The 22,946-nt window shown below is 41.5% G+C and overlaps 1 protein-coding gene across 4 annotated transcripts in view; it reads left to right on the forward strand.

Annotated features, from left to right (window-relative positions):
• Gdap2 (ganglioside induced differentiation associated protein 2) overlaps positions 1–22,626 on the forward strand; it is a 47,290-nt gene extending 24,664 nt beyond the window's left edge. Inside the window, exons 7-14 of one of the 4 annotated variants that reach the window (XR_004119727.1) lie at positions 165–324; positions 1,470–1,629; positions 4,616–4,692; positions 5,350–5,426; positions 8,273–8,412; positions 10,339–10,393; positions 13,664–13,820; positions 16,016–16,129. Coding sequence is in view for 2 of the 4 variants with exons in the window: in XM_031374973.1 (XP_031230833.1) it covers positions 165–324; positions 1,470–1,629; positions 4,616–4,692; positions 5,350–5,426; positions 8,273–8,412; positions 10,339–10,393; positions 16,016–16,159; positions 19,785–19,832 (861 nt within the window). In the remaining 2 variants the exon portion in view is untranslated. Of the gene's footprint in view, positions 1–164; positions 325–1,469; positions 1,630–4,615; positions 4,693–5,349; positions 5,427–8,272; positions 8,413–10,338; positions 10,394–13,663; positions 13,821–16,015; positions 16,160–19,784 lie in introns of those variants that run through there. The other 3 variants (XR_004119728.1, XM_031374973.1, XM_031374974.1) reach the window with 3 other exon arrangements.
• The last annotated feature ends 320 nt before the right edge of the window (positions 22,627–22,946 follow it).

Genomic DNA, 22,946 nt, shown 5'->3' on the forward strand with positions numbered 1-22,946 from the left:
TCCCTGTGGAATATAGGGCGAGTGAGGCTCTCGGACAGCTTGCGGTCTGAGTGGGGAGTGGTGAAGCCTGTGGTCTTCAGAGCACACGGACCACAGCCATCACTGCGTGGGCTTGCCTTCGCTCTTCACTGTTTTTCACACAGCGCCTTACTTTTCCGACACAGGCCACTTACCAAAAGCTGCTACCTCTGTACTTCCCAAGGTCGTTAAAGGAGGAGAGCCGGTCATTGCCGAACCTACCTGCAGACATTGGAAATGCAGAAGGGGAGCCCGTGGTGCCTGAGCGGCAAATTAGGATCAGTGAGAAGCCTGGTGCTTCGGAGGGTGAGTGCTGGGGTTCTAAGCGCCTCATCTTCCATAATTGACATACAGGTTATGGGTTTCCTTTCACAGTTTCATACAGGTATGGCAGAATTTGCTTTGTCATAGCCAAGCCTCATTCCTCACTCTTGTTCTCCTGCTGGACCCCTCTCACAGTGCTCACTCCCCAACACACTTTCTTTCGTGTTACATCTGTATAAAATCTAGATTCCTTATAAGAAAAAAACCATGTGATACGTGTCTTTCACCACCTGGCTTATTTTGCTTAATGTAGTGATCTCGAGTTCCATCCTTTTTCCTGCAGATCATCTCATTTTTTTATGGCTGAATAAAACTGATGTGTATATGTATGTGTTTCTCCCGCTTTACCCATTCATCTCTTACAAATATCTAGGCTGATCCTAGATCTTGACTATTGTGAATAGTACAGTAATAAGCACAGGTGAGCAGATTTCTCTGGTACGCTTAACCAAGTCTTTGGAGTTTCTCTTCAGGAATGATATAGTTGAGTCATGTGGTAACTCAATTTGTACTTTTTTGAGGAACTTTCATAGTGATTTCTGTACCAGCAATATGTAATGGCTCAGCATTTGCCTTCCTTAATTTTCCTAGGGTATGGGTAAACGCCAGCCAGCAAAGACATAGGACTTTTCTTGGGGACTTGCAGGTGGGCATAGCAGCATGCTCAGCTGAATGGAGTTTGGAGGCTCATGAAGAACTGTTGGAGCAGTAGATGAGTATATTACCACCTTCACTTTTCAAGTTCTGAGCAGTTTTAACAGTTCTTCTAAAAATCACAGTTAACATTAAATAGTGAGCCATGTTATTTCTCTAGGTTTTATACTCATGTAGGTTGAAAGTTATAGGCAAAGAGTGTATGTTTGGCTGGAAGCCCTTCTGTCAGCCATCACATCTGTAAGATCATGAACCCCTGGGGTGGAGACTTGCCCCACATACTCAGTGCTTGTCCTGATCAGAAATCGGGGAGCATAGTGCTTCCTTTTCTTTCATTATTTCAAGACTTCAGATTTCTAAATTATTTCAGAGTCATAAATGTTATTTGTTGTTGCTGCTGCTGCCTCCTGTAGGACTCAGTTAGTTTTGCTGTCTACTTTTGTAGCTCCGCTGATGGTACTTTTTTGTTGCAGACAATGAAGAAGAAGATGAGGAGGAAGGCTTGGGAGTGGATCTGTCTTTCATTGGCTCGCATGCTTTTGCTCGAATGGAAGGAGATATTGACAAGCAAAGAAAATTGATCCTCCAGGGACAGTTGTCCGAAGCTGCCCTGCAGAAGCAGCATCAAAGAAAGTAAGGCAGGCTCGTTCTGATAGTTAGAGCGTGTGGGTCAGGAGAGAGATCTGGAACATACAAAGCTCCTTTTGTTTAACCTTAGCAATGACCGAGTAGGAGGTCCTGTCTGCATTCTCTAGACTCAGAGCTGAAAGTTGAGTGACTTAGTGTGGGGAAGCCATGGTCAAATGCATGTCTGCTTTCAGAGTTCTTACCCCTACTGTGGCTTTAACTGATGTGCCTGCATGTAATCCAAACACAGAAATCAGGAGATGGGAAAGCACTGACAAGGCTTCTGCTTGTGCTTTTCTTGCGCTAAAGTTTTCTTCAGCTGAAGAGTTTTATGTCTCCCCCACTTACCCTGAGGACCTTCACATTTTATTTTCTCCAAGTGTTTCTAATACTAAAGCCATTCTGAATGAATCTTTTTAAAATCGTAGATGGAATTTTTTTCCAAAGATTAATAGTAAGGATAGCTACTTTTCAATTTTTGTGAGAAAAAGGTAAATCGTACATGGCTGTCTATTCCCTCATAGGGCTGGTAAAGGATAGTGTCCCCTAGGTGGTGAGCATCAGTGATTGCAGCGAGTGTATGTAGCTCACCATCGGAACTCAGCAAGCTTCATAAAACATGTCCCGGCAGCTTTCCTCAGTACTCAGCCAGCCCCATCTGTCTCGCCTTTGAGCGTTAGGTTTGGCCTCTCCCATCTGTTTCAGTTAGCCTCTCTCTCCTTCGGTCCTGCTCATTCTCCACCTTTCAGATGAAAGGAAATGCCTCTCACGACTCACCTGTTGGGTCTAGACTGCCTGCCTCTGCTGCTTTCCTTTTTCACAGCATGGCACAGCTTATGCTGTTTATAGGGCGCTTCCGTGGTGCCAGTCTCTAGTCACAGACATCTCAGCAGTCCCTTACAAACACAGAAGTTTTATTTCCCTGAGAGCTTCCTATGACATATTTCTATCACCTTCACCTCTGTTACTCTCCTTCACCCCTCTCTCTCTCCCTGAACTCCTTTCCAGGAAGCCCCTCCTCTTCTTTCATGACTTTGTAGCCCAATGCATTTATAAGGTTGTCTCCATGAGCCTGGGAGGGGGGTTATTTACTGGGTTCCGTTCAGCATAGCCATGGTGACAGCACTGAAGAAAATGGCTCCCTCTCCCGCAGCCAGAACTAAAATATTCTGTCTTCTCAGTCCCAGGTCTTCACTCTGATTTTTTGGGGGAGGAAAAAAAAGCAGATTGACCACTAGAGGGAGCCAGTAAACAAGTTTTCCAAAGGCTGAACCAAATGACAGGCTCAGTAGTTTCTAAACAGAATTAGGTGCATCCACTCTAGAGAAGGGCAGCATTTGGGATATAAATAAATAAAATGATTAACTACTAAATAATAGTTTAAAAACTTGGTCATGCGTAGTACCATCTGGCAGACATTTTTCTGTAAGCAGAGTGACTGGACTTCTTTGCCAAATTATGTTGATCTGACTCTGTGTATGCATTTTTAAAATGTTCACGCCGTGGTTTATGTGTTGTTCATGGTTCTCAGATCCTGAGACTGAAAACTTTAGAGCTGATAACTGTTGAGTTTATGATAGGACAGAGCTGAAAGCCAGTGCTCAGCCATGCTGAAGATGCAGGGTGGAGTTTAGAAAGATGGGCTTCTGCTTTTGCTGAAGCAGGACCATATTTCACACACTGAATCCAGTTCCCATTAAGCAGACCAGGATGGAGGGGCTTCAGCCCGTTGTCTGTTGAGGAGATGTTCGATTAGTCATCGTTTTGAAACCCTCAGCTCTCCTGTCACTGGTGACTCCTCCCTGTCCCTTTCACTGTCCTGCTGTGCCACATCACTGTCTGGGCAGCAATTATTCCTAACACCTGAAAAAGGAGACAAGTGCCCCAGGTCTTCTGTTGACGTGTCTAAGTGTTTGGTCCACCAGGAGTGATTCGATGTAGCATAAGATAGAAGTTGTTAGGGAGCAAACTAGCAACTTTTCACAAATACAGCTTTGCAAGCCTTTGGACTATTTATTAAAGTAGGGAAAGGACATTAGAAAACAGGGAAGAGGTGATTTCACTGAAATATTTTGTTTCCTTTCATTAGTGGTCCATGTTAGGATTGACACCCAGTTGCTTGTGATACTAATGTCACTTCTCACACAAAGGCATCTTTTCATTAATTATTAAGTACTCATTAAACCCTTACTAACATTGCCAGTGCTGTGCTGGAGTACATCTAGCAGAGACTAGCAAGATGGAGCCTGGCACCATGCACAGACCCAAAAGCTCAGCTTCATTTATAGCAAAGGAGGACACAAAAGGACATATGGAGTATAGGGTGCGGCGTACAGGGCACAGCGTTTGCATCAGGCCCGGGAAGCCTGGCATTTCCAGGTTGAACAATGGGCTTTAGCCAAATACATTAGTTATTGAACTTAATAAATTATTTTATTTTTACTGAAAATAGGTTTTTCTCATACAATATACATCCCGACCACAGTCTCCTACACAGTCCTCCCAACTCCCTCTTAACTCCCCACTCCCACAGATCTACTCTCCCTCCATTTCCTCCGCAGAAAAGAGCCGGCCTCCAAGAGACAGCAGCCAAACAGGACAAAACAGGATACAGTGAGACAAGGCAAAAGCCCTCGTATAGAACAGGGCAGGGCAACCCAACTGAGGCTTTTCTTGTTACATTTTCGTAGTAAGGAAAAATAAGAATATTCTTTAAATATGTTGTTTGAATACTTGATGTCATAGCCACGAATCTGTGTAGTCTTTACTTACTGTGAGAGTTTTTTCAAGTCATAGCTGTATATATATGTCATTTCTCATTAGTGCACATCTATCAGTGGCCTTCCAATTCTGCATGGTGCAGTGACCTCTAACTCTTTGTTGTAATGAAGCCTGAGTTATTTATGGTCAGAAAAGACATTAAAAATGGGTTCCATTTGTAAAAGTAACTTCCAAATGTTTGCTCTAATGATTATATCCTTTATCTATCTAGTTATAATCGCTGGCTATGCCAAGCAAGATCTGAAGACCTGTCTGATATCGCTTCTCTGAAAGCTTTATACCAAACAGGTGAGCTTAACGATCACTTATTCTCGCTAATTAATGATTTGACTCATTGTGCTGTGAGAGACTTGGTTTTCTCTGTAAATACAGTGTTTTGTGCTGACGTCAATAGGTTTTGAACATCACAAGGATCTTCTACATGCCATATCAGTTCTAGTGTGTTCTTATGGTCTCAGCAGGGCCTGGTTCACTTTTTTCCTGGGATGCTTTTTCTATGAGGATGTTCTCTGGATTGTCAGTACAAACTTCAAACCTTACAGCACTCTCCAGTCCCCACTTCCTCCACTGGGTTTTGTTTCAGGCAGTTCCTGTTCATTTTCAATTGAGAGCTTTGATCTTCTGGGTCGCTAATATTATTAAACATGCTGCGTTTAAACAAAGTGTTTATTTATTAAAAAAAAATAAGAGCATAGGTTATGCTGATTTAAAATCTTTAAACAATCTTGGTCAAGACTGTGCTCAAAATCTCATAAGAAAAAAAAGCATTTTCCTAACAATCAAAGAAATGTAATGGCATAATTTGAGAAGTGTGTGCATCTCATTTTTTAGTGTTTGGATTCCTTTATGTAGTCAAATACATAAAGTCAAGTACATAAAAAGACCAGGATAAAACCCTGGTCTTGTATTAAGGGTCCTGGGTCCTGATTGCATCTCCTCTTTCAGGTGTAGATAACTGTGGCCGCACAGTGATGGTGGTAGTTGGAAGAAACATTCCTGTGACGTTGATAGATATGGACAAGGTAAGTCATAAATGCTAATCCGCAAAGCAGGTGGGTGTAGAAAATAAGAAGAGTATCGAGTTGGTAGCTAGGGTCTGCAGCACAGGTGAGAGGAGCTATGGGTGTGTAGACCAGCATCCCTGAGAATCAGTATGCATCAGTTCTGGTAAGGTAGGGGTTGCTATCCTCTACAGGAAAAACAGATACCACACAGCTGGCTCTGAGACTACTCCAGAAACACAGCTATTCTGTTTGGATATGACATAACTGTCAAGCTTTTGGTTAGAAATACCCTGCATTCTAAGTATACAGACTTGAGAGCTTCTTTGAAGAAAAAGAAAAATTAACACTTGAGTATCTACTTAAAAAGTGTATCCCAGAGGTGCAGTTTACCCAAGATATCAAGAGAGTGAAATTCTATCATCCCTTCACATGGGGCCAGAAGACAGAAGCAGACGAGCTTAAAATAAAAAAAAGCAGTTGAAGTTTTTAAAAACTGTTAACTACAAGGAAGAAATTGTTCATCCTCACTAGTAATATGTAGAGGCAATTCAAAAGTCATTTCTCATCCTGAGAATTAGTGAGAACTTGTAAAAAAATGTCGTCAGTAAATAAGTGTCGTCAGCAGAGATGAATTGAAACTGTAAAAGCTGTATTCATCGACCCAGTGATTCCATTCCTGAGGCTTTCTAAGAAAATACTCCCAAGAGGAGATATAGCTGTAAATCCTGTAACTGCTGAGTGTGGAATCCTCACTGGAGGGACAGTGAGCCCATGAGCTAAACAGAGGTGCTCAGTCAGCATTCTCCAGGCAGCACTAAGTGAACTCAGTACATTGTTACAAGAGAAAAGGGCAGGAAACAGGGCATGTTGGGGTGCCTGGAGCAGGCAGGACGAGTGGGTATGATATACTGCTTACATGTGGGAAATTACCAAAGAGTACATCAATGATAGTCTATTAAAATGCTTATATACATATATATTCCCCAAAACATCAATTCCATTACAAAGTAATTACAAAAAATAAGTTGTGACTGACCCATGTGTGTCAGCCACGGTAAAATAGCACACTTAAAACTGAGAAAGTACATGCAACATTGTAACTTAAATTCCCAAAGCTGATTGATTATGGCATACTCACAAATGGAATGTTCTGGGACCCTTTAAAAATATGGTTCTAAGATGCTACAGATGTAGCTCAGTACAGTGCTCATGTAGCCTCCACGGGGCCCTGGGTTCAATCTCCAGTATGTGGGACGGGGAGGAAGGGAGAGGGTTGAAGGGAGTACAGTAGAGAGGAGAGATGTGTTAGTAGAAGTAAAAGGTAGAAATAAGTATTTCAAAAATGGTTGCTTTAGCAGTTTAGAGTGAGTATATCTCTTCCAGAGGTCTGGAGTTTGATTTGCAGCACCCACATTGGATGACCCACAATTGCCCATAATTCCATGTGTTATAGAGGACTCTGCCACTGTGTGTGTTTCTAAACACATAGTGTGTACACACACACACACACACACACACACACACACACACACACACTTTAAAATAAATCTTTTTTTAAGAAGGGGGGTTTTCTTGTTTTGAGAAGAATTTGTCTTCTACAGCTTTTTCTTGTTGGCTAACCCTATAAATAACAGTAGAATAACTTAAAGAGAGAGAATTTGAAGCTAAAAGGAGTATCCTAATTTGCTTAAGTATAATAGTAAAAAATGGATAGAAAGAACAAAGAGCTACTCTAATAAGAGGAACAGTGGGAATGCTAGGGATAACCTTATTCACAAAGAGGGAAGATCCATCTGGTAAGTAGTACACTGTATGACTCTGCATGTAGCTATTTGTGTTCTTAATAGTCTTTGTGACATGCACTCTTACCATCAGTAGTATGACTTACATCAATAAGAACATAAAACCCCTGCATTTGATTTTGGTGAGTACTCGCATAGCATTCCAGATATTATGATATATCATTTCGTATTTTAAAAAATGAGACTTATTGTGAGGTTTAAACCAGGTAACATTAACATAGAGACTGTTTTTAATGTCCTCCACTGCCTACTGTGCCTGTAGTTTGACCCTAATCCATGTTAATGCCAAGGACTCTGCTGAGGAGGAATTGGAAAACAGCCTAGTTGATTAGTCCACTCAGTTGGTGTAGCTTAGCTCCATCTTTGCAGTTGTTTACAGCCAAACCACTGGGTCACATCAGCCCTGCTTGGGTTATATTTCTCATTTTGTTTTTAGTGTCTCTCTTAAATTTCTTAAAATAGGATCCATCCCTAACCAAACAGAGTCATACTAGATCATCCTCTAGTTCTAGAAGTGTTACCCAGTGTGTTGCCAAACGCCCACAAAGCCTTCCATTTGCTCATTCAGATAAGCATTAAAAATGCTAAGAAAATGAGCTTCCATGAGTATGGAAGGAGCTGCTGGACACATCGTGTGCTATGTGGCTTGCCCTGAGTCTGTCTGATCGAGAACATAGAGATCTTGATGGAATGCAAACAGAATTAGAGATTTTATTAAAATTATAAGACGTACTAAATCTTAGTTTTAAATGTTTTGACATCATTGTCCTAGATAGGAGAAACCTGGTAGTTGATCCAGGAGTTCTTCCTGGTATCTGAAGAGTTATTTCAGAAGCCAAAGATTACTTATCCTCTTTCTTAGAGCACTAGGGAAAAGGACTGTGCCACAGCCTTTAAGAGTCACTGAATTCCAGGATTCACTTTCAAGAGAACTTATCCTCACCAACTTGCTCTGCCCAGCTGCAACTCCAGGAAGTTGTAGATTAACCTTAGGGGAGGGGCTCCCTGTCTGGGCCTCCTCGGAGTGAACTACTGTGAAATGTTTTTTATTCTTTCTCGTAGGCCCTCTTGTATTTTATCCATGTGATGGATCACATCGCTGTGAAGGAATATGTATTGGTGTATTTTCACACACTGACCAGCGAGTACAATCACCTGGACTCCGACTTCCTGAAGAAACTCTATGATGTTGTTGACGTCAAGTTAGTTATTTTTGGAAATTGTTAATGGGTTATTACCTCTGTATTTTTAACACTAAGCAGTAGCAGACATTTGTAAATATTTTTGAAAGGATATTTCATGTGACAAAGATTTTTATCATAGACATTAGAGACTTTAATTATTGGAGGCCCTGGTTTTGCAGTAAACTAAACTCATCTGTAATCTTCTCACTTTGGCCACCTTGGAGGAGGTTTGGTGTCATACCCAGTCTTTGTGTATAAAATAATGGAAGTACAGCCTTGGTTGCTATGGTCTATTAATACAATACATAACTGAGTATACTTATAAACATTATTTAACTTGATCCAGTAGCCAGTGAGTCTGTTGGGAGAGATACTAGTAGCAGGTTCAAGGAAACTTATCCCTGTGATTACAAATAAAAATAGAAACGGAACATAAACTCACAGGCAAAGGTTTTCATTGGAGCAAGAAGAGGAGAAGCAAGAGGGAAGAAGGTTGGTGTGGGGGACTCAGGCTGTCCCTGACAGAGAAGAGCAGACATTTATGGGGCTATGGGGGGCACTTAAGGCTGATTAGTCATGAAGACTGAACCTTTTTTTTTTTTCTTTAACATTTCTTCCTGTGGTTTAAGTGGACTTTGATCTGTCTTTGTCTCTGGAGATGTCCTGACTTTACTCTGCACCCAGAGCTTTCCCTGTGGCAGGGGATGTGAGGCCACATTGTTAACATTCCTTACATTGTTAACAGGATTGGCAAGGGAGGAGAGAGACTGGGAGTGATGGGCTTTGTGGAACCTGAGCCTGTCATTACTCCTATTTGCTGTCCCTTTATCTTTTAATGTTTTCTACACCGGAAGGTGGAAGAAAGATGGAAAATTGGGCATTTATTACCCCAAGTGTCACAATTTTATATAGAGAACTTAGATTTCATAGACTAGAAAATTTTCATTAAATTATGCTTCCCTTGCTATAAGGATTTTCTCAGTGATACATTTCCTAAATAAAAAGACTATTCTACCCTCTTGGTTGCTATTTTATTTGTAGCATCACAGTATCTTTATTGGCTAGGTTGAAAAACCATTATACAGTTAGGGAACAAAGAAGGTAAATTACCATAAATTTCCATTGCCTTCCACCCACCATTAAATCTCATCTTAATTAGCAATACTAATGCTTTCATTAGCTAAGAGACACTTATTTAGTGTGCTTTAAAGTATTTTATAATGAAGCTGTACTCCATTGTATGCCTACTCTTGCTTCTAGCTAGCCCTTCAACTGACACAGCCCTCAGCTAGAATAATTCTCCTGCTAGTTCTTTGACGTCCTTTACAGTTGACATCTTATGACCCAATGGTGATTATTAAACTACTGGACAACAAAACCTTAAGATGAACCTCACAAAGCTGCATGGGGTGGTTGGCTGAGGCCCAGGTCAGGTTCTAGGAGTTTCCTCTGGGTCATCAGGTTATCAGGGTTAAAATGGAGGCGGTGCTGGTACTGTTCTCAGAACTGGGAGTGAACAAAGCTTTCATAGACTTTCTGGAACCGGTAGTAACATGACTATAACTTTTACTTTCTAACTTTCACTACAATTTTAGTGATTTCAAGGTGACTTAATTATATATATTTGTGCTCAGAAACTCCATCATGGTATAAAAAAAATGTTTAATTTTTTAAAAGTATGGTTGATTTTGTTCTTCCTTGAGGTAGCTCTATCACAGTAAGAGGCAGCAATTACTACTTCCTTTAAAATGGGCAGTTTAAATAATGAAATGTTCGCTTAATTATTTTTGACATTTTACCTCAAATTCAGTATAACTCCTGCTGCTTTTAAGGTATTTTTCTCAGTGTGAATATATTTATATACTCAGGTAAAAGTGTTAATTGTCTGTACTAATGAGTAGTTTTCATTGTCACTAATGCTGACCCTTTGTTTGTTTTGATTAGATACAAGAGGAATTTAAAGGCTGTTTATTTCGTTCATCCAACATTCCGTTCAAAGGTACGATGTTTTGTATTTTTACTAAGCCCTGAACTTACATGCTCAGGATGCTGTAACTGGGGATTGGTTTACTGTTCTCATTGGCTGATCTGTTGTTCCTCTTGTCTGCTGTGTCTGCCTCTGGTATCCTTCTGAACAACTCTGTCAACCACAGCTTCCCAGTCTTTACCTCTCAGGCTTTTTATTCATTGAGCCAAGCTATTAGCCTAGAATCCACTCTCTCCCCTCTGCTTATGGCTAACTCTTACTTGTCTTTCACATCTCAGTTCAATAATGGCTTTCTGTGGGTCTGAGCCCTCGTTGCCTGATCCTGTAGCTAGCGGATAGACTCTCCCACCTTTTGTCACTCACGGTGTCCTAGGTTTTGATCACGGTGATGATTTCATTCTAAGTACACTTTTAATTTCCTGCCTTCTTGTGTGAACCTGGGAGGGCTTGAATATAGATTTTGCTCACAACTATTTCTTTAGTACTTGCTCCTTCACCTTTACCTCATCAAGAAGTCTAGCCCTTATATGGTCTGAAAATGTCATCCTTCTTGCTTCCTACGTCCAGTCATGCCCACAGACCAACTCTCCAGCCATTCTAGTAAATGCCTACCGTAACTGATAGCCTCTTACTCTTTCATCATGCCTGCCCATAAAACTCGGATAAGAGAAAGTCTCTGTTTACTATGCAAAGCCTTAATGGAGAAATCCCAGCACTTTCCGGTTTAGAGTCCCTTGTGGACTAACAGGCTTCACTGCTGTAGCTATTCGCAGGGGTAAAGTGTCTCAGGGGGCACTTCATTCTCCACAAGCCCCATCTTACCAGCTCCTCCTTCACAGATTGCCTTGCCTCATCCATACCAAAAACATAAGGTATCAGTAAGGAACTCTATGTCTCCCTCTCCCTCTTCATCCTGTCACCTGTCACCTGTGGCTTTCCTTTTTGGTGTCATAAAAATGTGTTCCTTCTTAAACAAGGTCAGTTAGTTCCTCTACCTGTGTTCCAGTTTCCATAGTAGTAGTAACTAACAGAGTCATCAATTGTTTTAAGCATTTCCTGCATAGGGTTTCTTCCTGTACTATCTTTGCTTATAAAGAGTGGCATTCCCGTTTACAGGCAAGAGCAATGTATTATAGAACATTCCAAACACTTTAAAGAAATTAGCATCTTTGTTCCACTTGACAGAATCTAAAGCACCCCTACCTTCCTTCCTTCATTTTTCTCAAATTTATGTCATACCACACCCAGAATAAATCACCTCTTAAATTTGCTTCGCCTGTCATTTAATATAGTACACTTTGCTGTCTTCATGCTACCTGTATTGGTTTATTTGAAGCTCACTTTGCCTGGTTTCTTTCCTGCTTGTAGCTGCCCCTTCTTTGTTGCCTTTTGTACAGGCTCCCTCTGCTAATCCTTTGAGCCTTAGTGTCCCCAAGTCCCCATCCTCACCTTCCATTCTGTACCTTATTCCAATGCTTCAGGACACAAGCAATGCTTCATGCTGTGTTTGGGCCAGTTGTAAGCCTAACATTTAGAAGCAGGGTTTCAGGGGGCCTAGGTTCTAATCTCTGTTCTACCAGTCTCGTTTGCTATCTGAGGTAAGTGGTGTTATCCTTTATACTATAGGAATAATGCCTACCTCACAGTGCACTCAGAAATATGCATGTCAGCTAACATTGCCATCACCTTGGAATAGTTTCACATAGGCATCAGTTCACTGTGGGGTTGCTGCACAGGCTGCAGACCAGGCGCCATTGTACTATGCTGCCATGATCTTTTGGAATAGGACAATGAAGGAGTAAGGTCCATGTATAATAACATTCCATATAAGTTTCAGTAACTCAGAACTATAAGTGGGATGTTTCTAAAAGGGAGATAAAACTAAGAAATTATAAAGCCATCACTGTTCTGCTCACATCAGTTCCAAGCCATTCTCCAATGATGCTCACTGATAGAATGCAGACTAACAAAACTTAAGCCCCAGGAGAGTATTTGGGTGCAACATGTAAACTGTAACTTTTTGGCTTATGTTCTATGACAGATTCTTGGCTTTGCATTTTTTAGTAATTAGGTGGAAAAAAATCTCTAGCATTCACTAAAACACCTGAATTATGCTTTCCAAAAACTGTTAGTTTTCTTAAGTTTCTTATTGTAGTAGATACTAAATAGCTAAAGTGAACCTTGGTGTATATTTTTGTAGCTGATGCTATAAACAGTTGAAGATTTAAAGCTAAGCCCGTTAAACTAAAATGGGGGAGGGGAGAAGCAGTGTTCTTAGGTCTTCCCAAACAGGGACCTTTTATCTGACTTTCCACTTCTGTCTGCTTTGAGTAATTTTGGAGGGCTGACACTTGTGGAATATAAAAGGAAGCCATGGTGAGAGAGACTGGCAGATTGTGCTTCTCTTCTGCAGATGGTATGCTCAAGGTCTGCCTGTGTTTCCCAGTGCTGCCTGCTCCCCATTTTCCACTAACACCCCACCATGTCAGTGCAGTATAGCTTACTTAAGGGTCCCATCAAACAACTGAATAACAACAGAGACCTTAAAAAATCATACAAATGTAACTTCATTATATAGATGGAGAAACTGAGCCCCAGAAAGAAGTGGGGCTTATGAAGAAGTAGTGTTAAAGTAAGCCACTTGGTAATTTTTTGAGCAAACACTGAGCTCCTAGACACTGGGATCAGACTATGAATAGGACATGGTTCTTCATTACAGAGCTCTCAGACCAGAGCATCAGCTGATGCAGTCCAGGATGTTCATGGTTATGCAGTAGGATGAAGGAACAGGTGCAGTTGGATCACTTAGAAGGAATGTCCTGCTGGGCGGTAGTGGCACACGCCTTTAATCCCAGCACTTGGGAGAAAAGAGGCAGGCAGATTTTTGAGTTCGAGGCCAGCCTGATCTACAGAGTGAGTTCCAGGACAGCCAAGGCTACACAGAGAAACCCTGTCTCGGAAAAAAAAAAAAAAATAGGGAATGTCCTTTTGCAGCTTTGGATGGAAGTGGGCCAAGAAAATCTTCAGTTAGGACAACAGTCAAAGTTACCAGAGGATAAAGATGTCAGAGCTGAAGCAGGACATGTAAAAAGAGTTGATGTGTAATTTCCTACACAGCATCTTAGTTCCAAAAATTTGTATCTTTTTTATGTAGCAAAATTACTTGCATAGAATAGATATTTCCTTGGGGGCATTCAATACATACATATAGCAGGCTTGCCTTAGGTAGTTATTATTAAGTTATTTGTTTGTTTGTTTGTTCTAATTTAGCTACTTTTCTAGCATTCAGAAGAAAAGTTAACACACAGTTACTGTGTCACCGATGGTCCAGTGAAGTGCTTCCTGCCCAGCAGACACTGATGTAGGGCTAATTCCTGTACATCGCTGCTTTATAGCTACTAAAGTTTACCAGCTCTCTCTGCAATGTGTTTTCAAACTGGTAACTAGAAACGTTTCCTACTCTAGTTCATAGAAGTTTGTCTTGAGAAAGGGTCTGTGATAGTGTGTGCTTAAACACGTTGATTTTGATATGTAATTCCTTCACTGTTCAAACTGCTTGATTCTAATTTTGCATAGTGTCTCCCCTACTCCCTATCAACCCCTTCCAATAAACTTAAAAATGGGAGGAAGGTGAATCCAGATAGGAATATGGAAATTTGAGGCTGGGGATCAGCCATCAGTCACATAGCAGACATACATAGTGGCCCAGGCTACAAAGGCCATCATAAAATAGGCCTTAATGTTCATCCATCCTTTAACAAGTGCTTGGAACACAACTGTATACTTCACTCTAGGATTATCTTCCGAGGAACCAGAGAGATTGCAGAAATGAATGTAACTGAGAGATTCCAGGAAGTGGGACTAACTCTCTGGGCCTCTGCAAGTGAGATTTAAACAGGAGAATAGAAGAACCCACAGAAGGGACAGCCGAGAGTAGTGTGTGAGGAACAGGAGATGCCCCCTGTCCCAGTTCAGAAGCTAGAATAGGATTTACGTAGTAATAACCTAGTTCAGTGTTGTCTCTTACATGTCTTATCTTACAAGTAAGTTTGAAGGAAGTATGTCATATGAGGAGCTTGAGAGATGTCAGAGGTTTGGAAGAGGTGCTGAGGAATGTAAGAATGTGTCAGAGAGAAATTAATAAAAATGGTTCATGAATGGAAAGTGGCCACCCAAAGTGGCTGTCATCTACCAAGGATTTTAATACTGTTTTGGAGTACATTCTACAGTCTACTGAAAGCCCATGTGCATCTGCTACCGTCTTTTGTAAATGGAGATAGCAGCATCACACCTACCTCACTGGACTGTTGTATGACCTGTTCATAAGAATTTGGATAGGTAAACAATATATAAGTTGTAACTATTACCTGCCTTGGTATCAAAAATATGACTAGCTACCATAAACTTTGTTTTCTCTACCATACTAACAAACTTTTACACAATATTTTGTTTAAGTGACTAAACAAAGGTAAGATACAGTGGCTGTCTGCCTTTAGACCAACCAAGGCATCTAAACTAAAGGTGGTGGCTTTCATTCTCATACATGTCTATAGTGTACTTACACCATCTTTATTCCCCATCATTTCTCTTAGCCTTCCTCTCCTATCCCCACTGTCTCTCTTCTTCCCAGGTAGCCACCTTCTACCCTAATGTCTTTTCACCTTCTATATATAGATTCTACATATGAGAGAAAACATGTAATGGTGAATTTTCAGTCTGACTTATATTCCTTATATTTGTCATAATCTCCATTTTCATCCATTTCATTCTTCTTTATAGCCAAAGAAAAGTCCATTGTATATGTATGCACACACACACACACACACACACACACACACACACACACACACTACTTTGATTGGCTGTAACAGAAACCATATAGCAGTTATCAAGTGAAAACATCTTAGTTTCAAATTACTGGAAACAAACAAAAACAGCTTTACAGTATTAACCTACTGTACCAAAACATTCATTATTGTGTCAAATACTGCAGAAGCCTTTTTTTCAGACAGTATATCTTAATCATCTTCTTTTCCCCTTCCTCACCCTCTCAGGTCATCCCTACCTGCCCAGCCTTGCGCTCCTTCCTTTCTTCTTCCTTCATTCCCTCCCTCCCCGTCTCCTACATCAAAAATTAAAGCAAAGGACAATCAGACGAAAAATAACAAAATAAGAAGTGCACAAAGCCATGGAGTCCATTTTGTGTTGGCTAATTGCTCCTGGCATGGGGCCTGTGCTGGAGTGCTAGGCACCCAGTGACCTCCATTTTCCCTTTCCCAGCAGGTGTGAGCTACACACAGCTCAGCCAACGGTCAGAAGCATGTGTTGTCAGCGCGCTGCCCACCTAGGCATCTATCTGCACATACTGAGACATGCTCTGTGAAACAGCCTCCTCATTGCAGCCCTAATGATGATCCCATTCTTTCTTTTTTATAAATGTTCCTTGTAATCTATGAAACGATTGTGCAACTCACTAATGAACTACAAACTCCACTTAAAAAAAAAAAAAAACCTTGTTAATGTACAATTTCAAATATTTTGAAATTACAGTTTTAAATAGGACAAAATTTCAAAATTGTTTCTATTCTTAATGATGGCTGCTGGCTTAAATTATTTTTTTCTCCTATTAATCAGGTCTCAACATGGTTTTTCACCACCTTTTCTGTCTCAGGACTGAAGGACAAGATCCACCACGTAGACAGCCTGCAGCAGCTCTTTTCTGCCATCTCACCAGAACAGATAGACTTCCCTCCTTTTGTCCTTGAATATGATGCCAGGGTAAGTGCCTGTCCTCCTTTGCCTGGCATTGTGTGCAGGTGTGCCACAGCACCAGGTGTGAGCACATGGGTGTGTCACAGATCGGCGGGCGTGAGTGTGTTAGTGTGTTACATGCTACATGCCTAACAAGGAGCCTGCTGCACAGGGCTTTTGTCTCATTACATGCAGATGCACTGCCATGTGTTCAGTGTGCTGAGACAGCAGCCCCCATGAGCATGTCTTTGTAAGTGGGCTGCAGAGCAACAGCCATGAGCTTTGGGATAATCAGTTAGCATTTTTTTCACACCATAACCTTAGGAAAAGTCCTTGTCCCAGGAGGGTTTTCCCCAAATCAATATTTTAGCAAAGAAAAAAAAAAATTCCCAGTCATGAATTTAAAGCTGGTCCTTAGTCATGTGGACAGTTTCTGTTACATCAAAGACGTTTCTTAAGATTGGAGGCTTCATAGCTATATGAACAGGCAGACTGGCTGATTCCATTTGCAGCATTGACATTAAGTCGGTAACCTCTGCCCTGTTGTTACAAGTCACATTTTCTTAAGGCTTTGGTAATGTTTTCCATGTATCTACCACGTTAATGGTGTTATTTACAGGAACATTCATAGATCTGTTCTGAAGCGTTAATCTCATGACTAATCTTGAACTTATTACAGTTCTTTTCTATTGTGTATACTCACAGCATCACTTTTATAATTTTTTTTTTTTTAAATTGAGACTCATTGCCAGAAGTTAACCAGGCACCTTGTCTAGCTGCTACTGATTCTGTGTCTTTGGGCATGACATCCTGAGCTTTAAGTATTCTCCCCTAATTATTGTGCTACATGTACATTTCTCTCTAAGGTTTCTCCAACTTCAGTGATGACTTCTGTTCCCCTATGTGGAAAGCCAAGTATTTAATGTGTCCTAATAGCTAATAAAATTTCACATTTGGCTGTTGAACAGAAAGGATCATAGAGTCAAAATTGTTCAGTATATGGGATGGGAGAAAGCTCCGCCCATCTGAATTTCCTTGAACATGCTGAAGCAAGGACTGGCCCCCTTATTTGCCTTTGAACTACACCTGTCACACTTGAATTAATAGTAGGGAATGTAACAGGCACAAAAGAACATTTGACATCCAGAATTTGAATGACATTTCAAAGCTACTGTCTAAATGTATCATTTTTCTCTACAAATACTGAAAGATTACTCCCCCAGACTCACTTGCTTTTGCCTATGTGTTTTTAGCTTTCTGTTGTTTTGAATATCAAAAAGAACACATTGACAGGATCAGTAAGAAGAAAGCATAACTCCTAAACTAACCGTTGACTCATTAAACCATCTCTCGAGCTATGCTAGAGTTTCCTAGAATGCAGATTCTGTGCCCTCTGTCTATGAAGACAGAAGACAGGAATAAAAGTGAGGAGTGAGTGGGGTAAGAGGAGATGGTGCTCAGGGACAGGCAGAGATCTTGCCATGATGTACCACCACTATGCGTGCAGCTCTGTACACAGCAGTCAGTAGGGAGTGTTCTGCAAGGGAGCTGCCATTACATCTAGTTCAGAGAGACCAGTGTGGAGAGAGCAGAGAACATGATAGAGAGAGAGGCAGGTCTACAGGAAGGATTCAGCCTCAGTTGAGACCAGAGAACAGCCATGTTGCCGAGGGTGGCTAGGGTTTGAAGACAGGAGCTGTGATATTTGGAGACTAAATAGCTGTGGGAGAAGCAGAAAGCAAGTACTTTTGATGGCTGGTGTTTCCATTACCCCAGAGAAGCAATGAGAGGGAAAGTCTTAAGGAATTCGGGAAAGGTTCAGGTCACATGTTTGTGGCACGATAGTTTATGGGATATGTAACTGAGATCCCAGGAGGTGGTTGAATACTGATTTGTAAGGGAAATGATACAGTAGTACAAAGGTGGCATACTGTATTATGCTCAGTTGTGTCTCACATTGGATACCACAAGATAGGTCCTTTATTTGGCAGAGGGCTGAATTGGTGTTGATTTGCATCACATTTCAGTGGACTTGAAAAACAGTTTCTAAGACTTGTCATCTAGAAAGCCAACAGTTTCTTTGAAAAGTAGTTGAGAGGTGATTTTTATCTCGATGGAAATAATACCAAGGCAACTTCCAGAGAAGAGCAAATCTCCCTCAGCACTCTTACCAATGCAATCTGAGCGCTGAGGGCTCCTTAAGTTACTGTGGTTGTTTGTCTCCATAGAGAAGCTAGTCGGTAGCTCAGCGGTCTCCTGCGGAGTGTGGAGTGAACATAGGGAGCTCTGTTTATGCCACTGCATATCAGACGTGAGCTCTTAGTTAGCCACGAGAGCATAGGATAGTAGCGAGAGCCCTTTGCAGCAGTGAAGGACTTCCTCTGGTGTTCAGAATAGATTTCTCTTTGGGGATATGTTTCTCAGGGCATTCGTTTCTGCATATTAAAAATACAGAGCTGACTGCTCAGATAACAGGTTATAATAGACATGCTAAAATGCAAAATGTCTATTCCCCCCCCTCCCAAGTTTCCAGAAATGTAGCCAATTCTAAGATTTGTTTCTATTTCTTTTTCCCCCAATACCTGGTCAGATTTGTTTATTATCAGAAAATCTCCTTAGTTGTCTTTCTGAGTTCCTGGTTATGACCCAAGGGTCCACTCCTGCTCAGAGCATGTGCTCAGAAGAGCAGCTGAGCTTCCTCTCATATTGGCTCTGATGATGTTAAATTGCCCACTAGGCTAACAACTAGGTCTAGCCCATGTTCATTATAACTGTAAGGTAAATGCCATGAGCAGGCTACTTCCTGCTTCTCCCTCCTCACTCTAGCCGTTGTCTTCTGTTTGTGGTTTACTAAAAAACAAGTTCTTTGCCAAAGAAATACTTTTCCTAAAAATGAGATTCCAGCCTTACATCTCATAAATCTAATCTAGGATCCTCCTATCATAAAGTTAACTGCCTTGTTTTTATCACGACTACCCAAAGTGGGGGCCAAAGAATTTCTCCTTACACTAGTTTTGTTGCTTTCTACATTTGACATTAAGTTTCTGGCATTTAATTCTCCATCTTGACGTGGAGCTAAATGGCCTGAGAACTGTAATTGTTACAAGTCTTGCCACTTGGGCATGTCATGAAGATGCCTGCTGCCAAACAGTGACAGCTACTAAATTCTTAAGAAACCATTTTTATTGTTCCATAACTAAACTAAGATTCAGCAATAGGAAGGTGACACCATCTAACAAGAGTCCAGTGTCAAGACAGAGGTGTCTTTAAATTTGGGCTCAGGTACTTTAGTTGAACTATATAATCTTTGTGCCCTTCATTTTCCTTGTCATTAAGGTGAGAATGTGACCTGTTTCCTGGTATCATGTGAGAACTTAGAGGGACAGTGATGACGAGGAGCCTGTAACTAGTGCAGTACCCTGAGAGTTCAATAAGTAACTTTGTTATTAAAGCACATTGCCGTTCTTGCAGCGTCTCCTACTTTACACCAGCTCTGACACACTCCCATAGAAGAGGTGACAGAGGTCTGCTCCAGCTGCACACACACCAGCCATTTTGAATGCACTTTTCCATTTGTTACAAGCCCTTTCTTTGGCACACCCTATGAATTCGTGTTGTTACTTAATGTTCTCATATTTTTTTCTCTACACAGGAAAATGGGCCTTATTTTGCATCTTATCCTCCATCACCAGATTTGTGACCTGTCACCTTCCCAGTGTTTCTTGGTCACAGGATTCCATTTCACCACAACTCACCACCTATTGGAGTGATGTTCATTTTTGCTGTACAGATCCAGAGAGCTTTTGTCCCCACCTCTCTGGTATTTTTTTATTGACTATATATTTTCTGGCACATAAACAATCTAAAACTGGTAGGCCATTCTGAACTGCATACATTTTAAATTTGTATATTTGTATCAAATGGAAATGCTCATTTTTAGAGCATTAATAGAAACTGGGGATCAACTTTTGAGTGTCTTCAGTTTCCTAAAGGATGCTGGACTCTGTTACACAGGCCACCAACGTTGCTCAGATCATCTCTTATAATGCACGCTTCTGGACTCTGTTACACAGGCCACCTACATTGTTCATAGCATCTCTTAAACAGTGCACGCTGTGTATTTAAGTGTTTCTCAAAATATATAGAACCAATGTATGCTGAACGGATGCATTGTTCCTTCAGATCCTGGCTTTAATACCATTTACATTTTATACAGACGATCTGATTATAATATAGAATTGCCCATGACCAAGAATATTGAAATGTGAAACTGTAAAATCCTTCAACAAAACATAGAACTGGCAAATTGTTGGCACCGGGTAAGGCTAAGCTGTAATTGCTTCTTGGATTATCTACTTTGTTCACATCGACACCATTCTGATCTCAGAAGATCATGTGGACAACGTGAAGACTGTATCTTCAACTCTTTTCTATAATCATGTGACTAGTCTCTTTATCAAAAGAATGTTTGTGCTACCAGCACTCCTAAGTAAAGAACATTACCCAGGACTCCATCCCTGACCACATTGCTGTCTTCTCAGAGTCATCAATGATTGCGTTGGTTCAGTATCACTTGAGTCACCTACATCAGTATGGTGGGTGTATGTAACAGTGCACAAATCCAAGGACCAGAAAATTCACTTTTCACAAAACATTTGCCATTCAAGCTCTGCGTGTGCCTTAGTGAGTGAAATTTAGAATTACACAACCTACCTCAGAGGTAACATAAAGATAGGATTTAGAAAGAACTTGGCTGTTCCAGGGGGCAGAGGATTGAGGGAAGTGGGGTTCAGTAGAGTGTCTTCATTTAGTTCTTAATGGGTTCATGGAAATAAATATATGTAAAGGAATTCTGTAAGGTGCTCTATGGTCTTTAGCACCTTTTGAGTGACTGAGCAGTGTTTGGGAATGGGTCGGACACAAAAAAAATCCCACCCAGACCTTCTGACCATTTCCTGCTTTGTACAGATTTTCTTTTGGCTCTCCTACAATGCTGCCATTTTACAAGAAACATCTGTTACTCATTTTAAAGATTTCTTCTTGAATTAAGGTCAAAGCATTATTGTTTCCATGTGGGTGTCTTTATAGTCTTTTTGGTACCCATCCCCACCCACCTTTATCCCCTTCACTGCATCATGCATGTTTGCAGTTTAGAGGGAAAAAAAAGAACTGAAAGAAAAGGGAAAGCAGGGCCCTGTCAGTGCTCCCAGGGGCCCAGTCCACCGCCTATGCACTCTTCACCAGTCCCACCGCCTGTGCACTCTTCACTAGTCCACCGCCTGTGCACTCTTCACTAGTCCACCGCCTGTGCACTCTTCACTAGTCCACCGCCTATTCACTCTTCACTAGTCCACCGCCTGTGCACTCTTCACCAGTCCACCGCCTATTCACTCTTCACTAGTCCACCGCCTGTGCACTCTTCACCAGTCCACCACCTATGCACTCTTCACTAGTCCACCGCCTGTGCATTCTTCACTAGTCCACCGCCTGTGCACTCTTCACCAGTCCACCGCCTGTGCACTCTTCACTAGTCCACCGCCTGTGCATTCTTCACTAGTCCACCGCCTGTGCACTCTTCACCAGTCCACCGCCTATGCACTCTTCACCAGTCCACCGCCTGTGCACTCTTCACCAGTCCACCACCTATGCACTCTTCACCAGTCCACCGCCTGTGCACTCTTCACTAGTCCACCGCCTGTGCATTCTTCACTAGTCCACCACCTGTGCACTCTTCACCAGTCCACCGCCTGTGCACTCTTCACCAGTCCACCGCCTATGCACTCTTCACCAGTCCACCGCCTATGCACTCTTCACCAGTCCACCACCTATGCACTCTTCACCAGTCCACCGCCTGTGCACTCTTCACTAGTCCACCGCCTGTGCACTCTTCACCAGTCCACCACCTGTGCACTCTTCAGGAAAGGCAAAGGAGCAAGCTTTTCTCATTTTAAGAGGGAGCCCTCCCAGTGATCATTTTATGTTGCTGCATATAAACAAGAAGTGTTTCACATTTCTTGGGTAGGTGTCCTTCTTAGATATCAAAGCCACTGCTAGTTCTATCTACCTACGTGGTAAGAACTTCCTGGTATGTTCTAGATCATCGAGGCGACCAGTCAGATGTCAGGTGTAAACTTACTTTCATTACTCCTTTAACCCTCTCATCCTTACAATGTCTGGTATTTTAGATTCCTCCCATACAGCAATTAGTGTGTCATTCGATCTGAGGCACTGCCTCCTAGAAGCCGCTAAGGCCATGCACCTGCTCCACTAAAGCTGGACTTGGCTACCGAGAGCCAACATCTGCTCTAAACCATTGCCGCTCTGTATAATAGAAACTGTAAGCTACCTTGCTATTTGAACAGAAGAAAATTTATAAGAACAATGTCTCTGTATTTATTTCAGACAGACTCACACTCAGGCTGGCCCCAGACTTGTGACCCTCTGTCTCAATCTCTAGAGTGCTAGGATTATAAATATACTCTGTGATACCCAGATCTGTGCAAGTTGCAATTTGTTGTATGTAATATTTTTGAAAGATGATTCTTTTTCCATACCTGTAAGAATCTGTATGTGCTGATGTTCTAGCCTAACTGACACAATTGGAGTATAAAGGTGGTGAAATTCGACATAGAATGTACGTAAGTATGACTAAAAGGTAGGGGACAGTATAGGGCTGTTCATGCTTTCATAATTATCTAAAGTACCATGGATTGCCTCTTAGAGTGGAGGCAGCATGGCATTGGTATTGAAATAAGTAAGTAACCTGCCATGTACATTTGTTCTGTCAAAGGTGTGGAAAACCTGGAGAACACAG

Source organism: Mastomys coucha, unplaced genomic scaffold, assembly GCF_008632895.1.
Source record: "Mastomys coucha isolate ucsf_1 unplaced genomic scaffold, UCSF_Mcou_1 pScaffold16, whole genome shotgun sequence".
Lineage (NCBI taxonomy): Eukaryota > Metazoa > Chordata > Mammalia > Rodentia > Muridae > Mastomys > Mastomys coucha.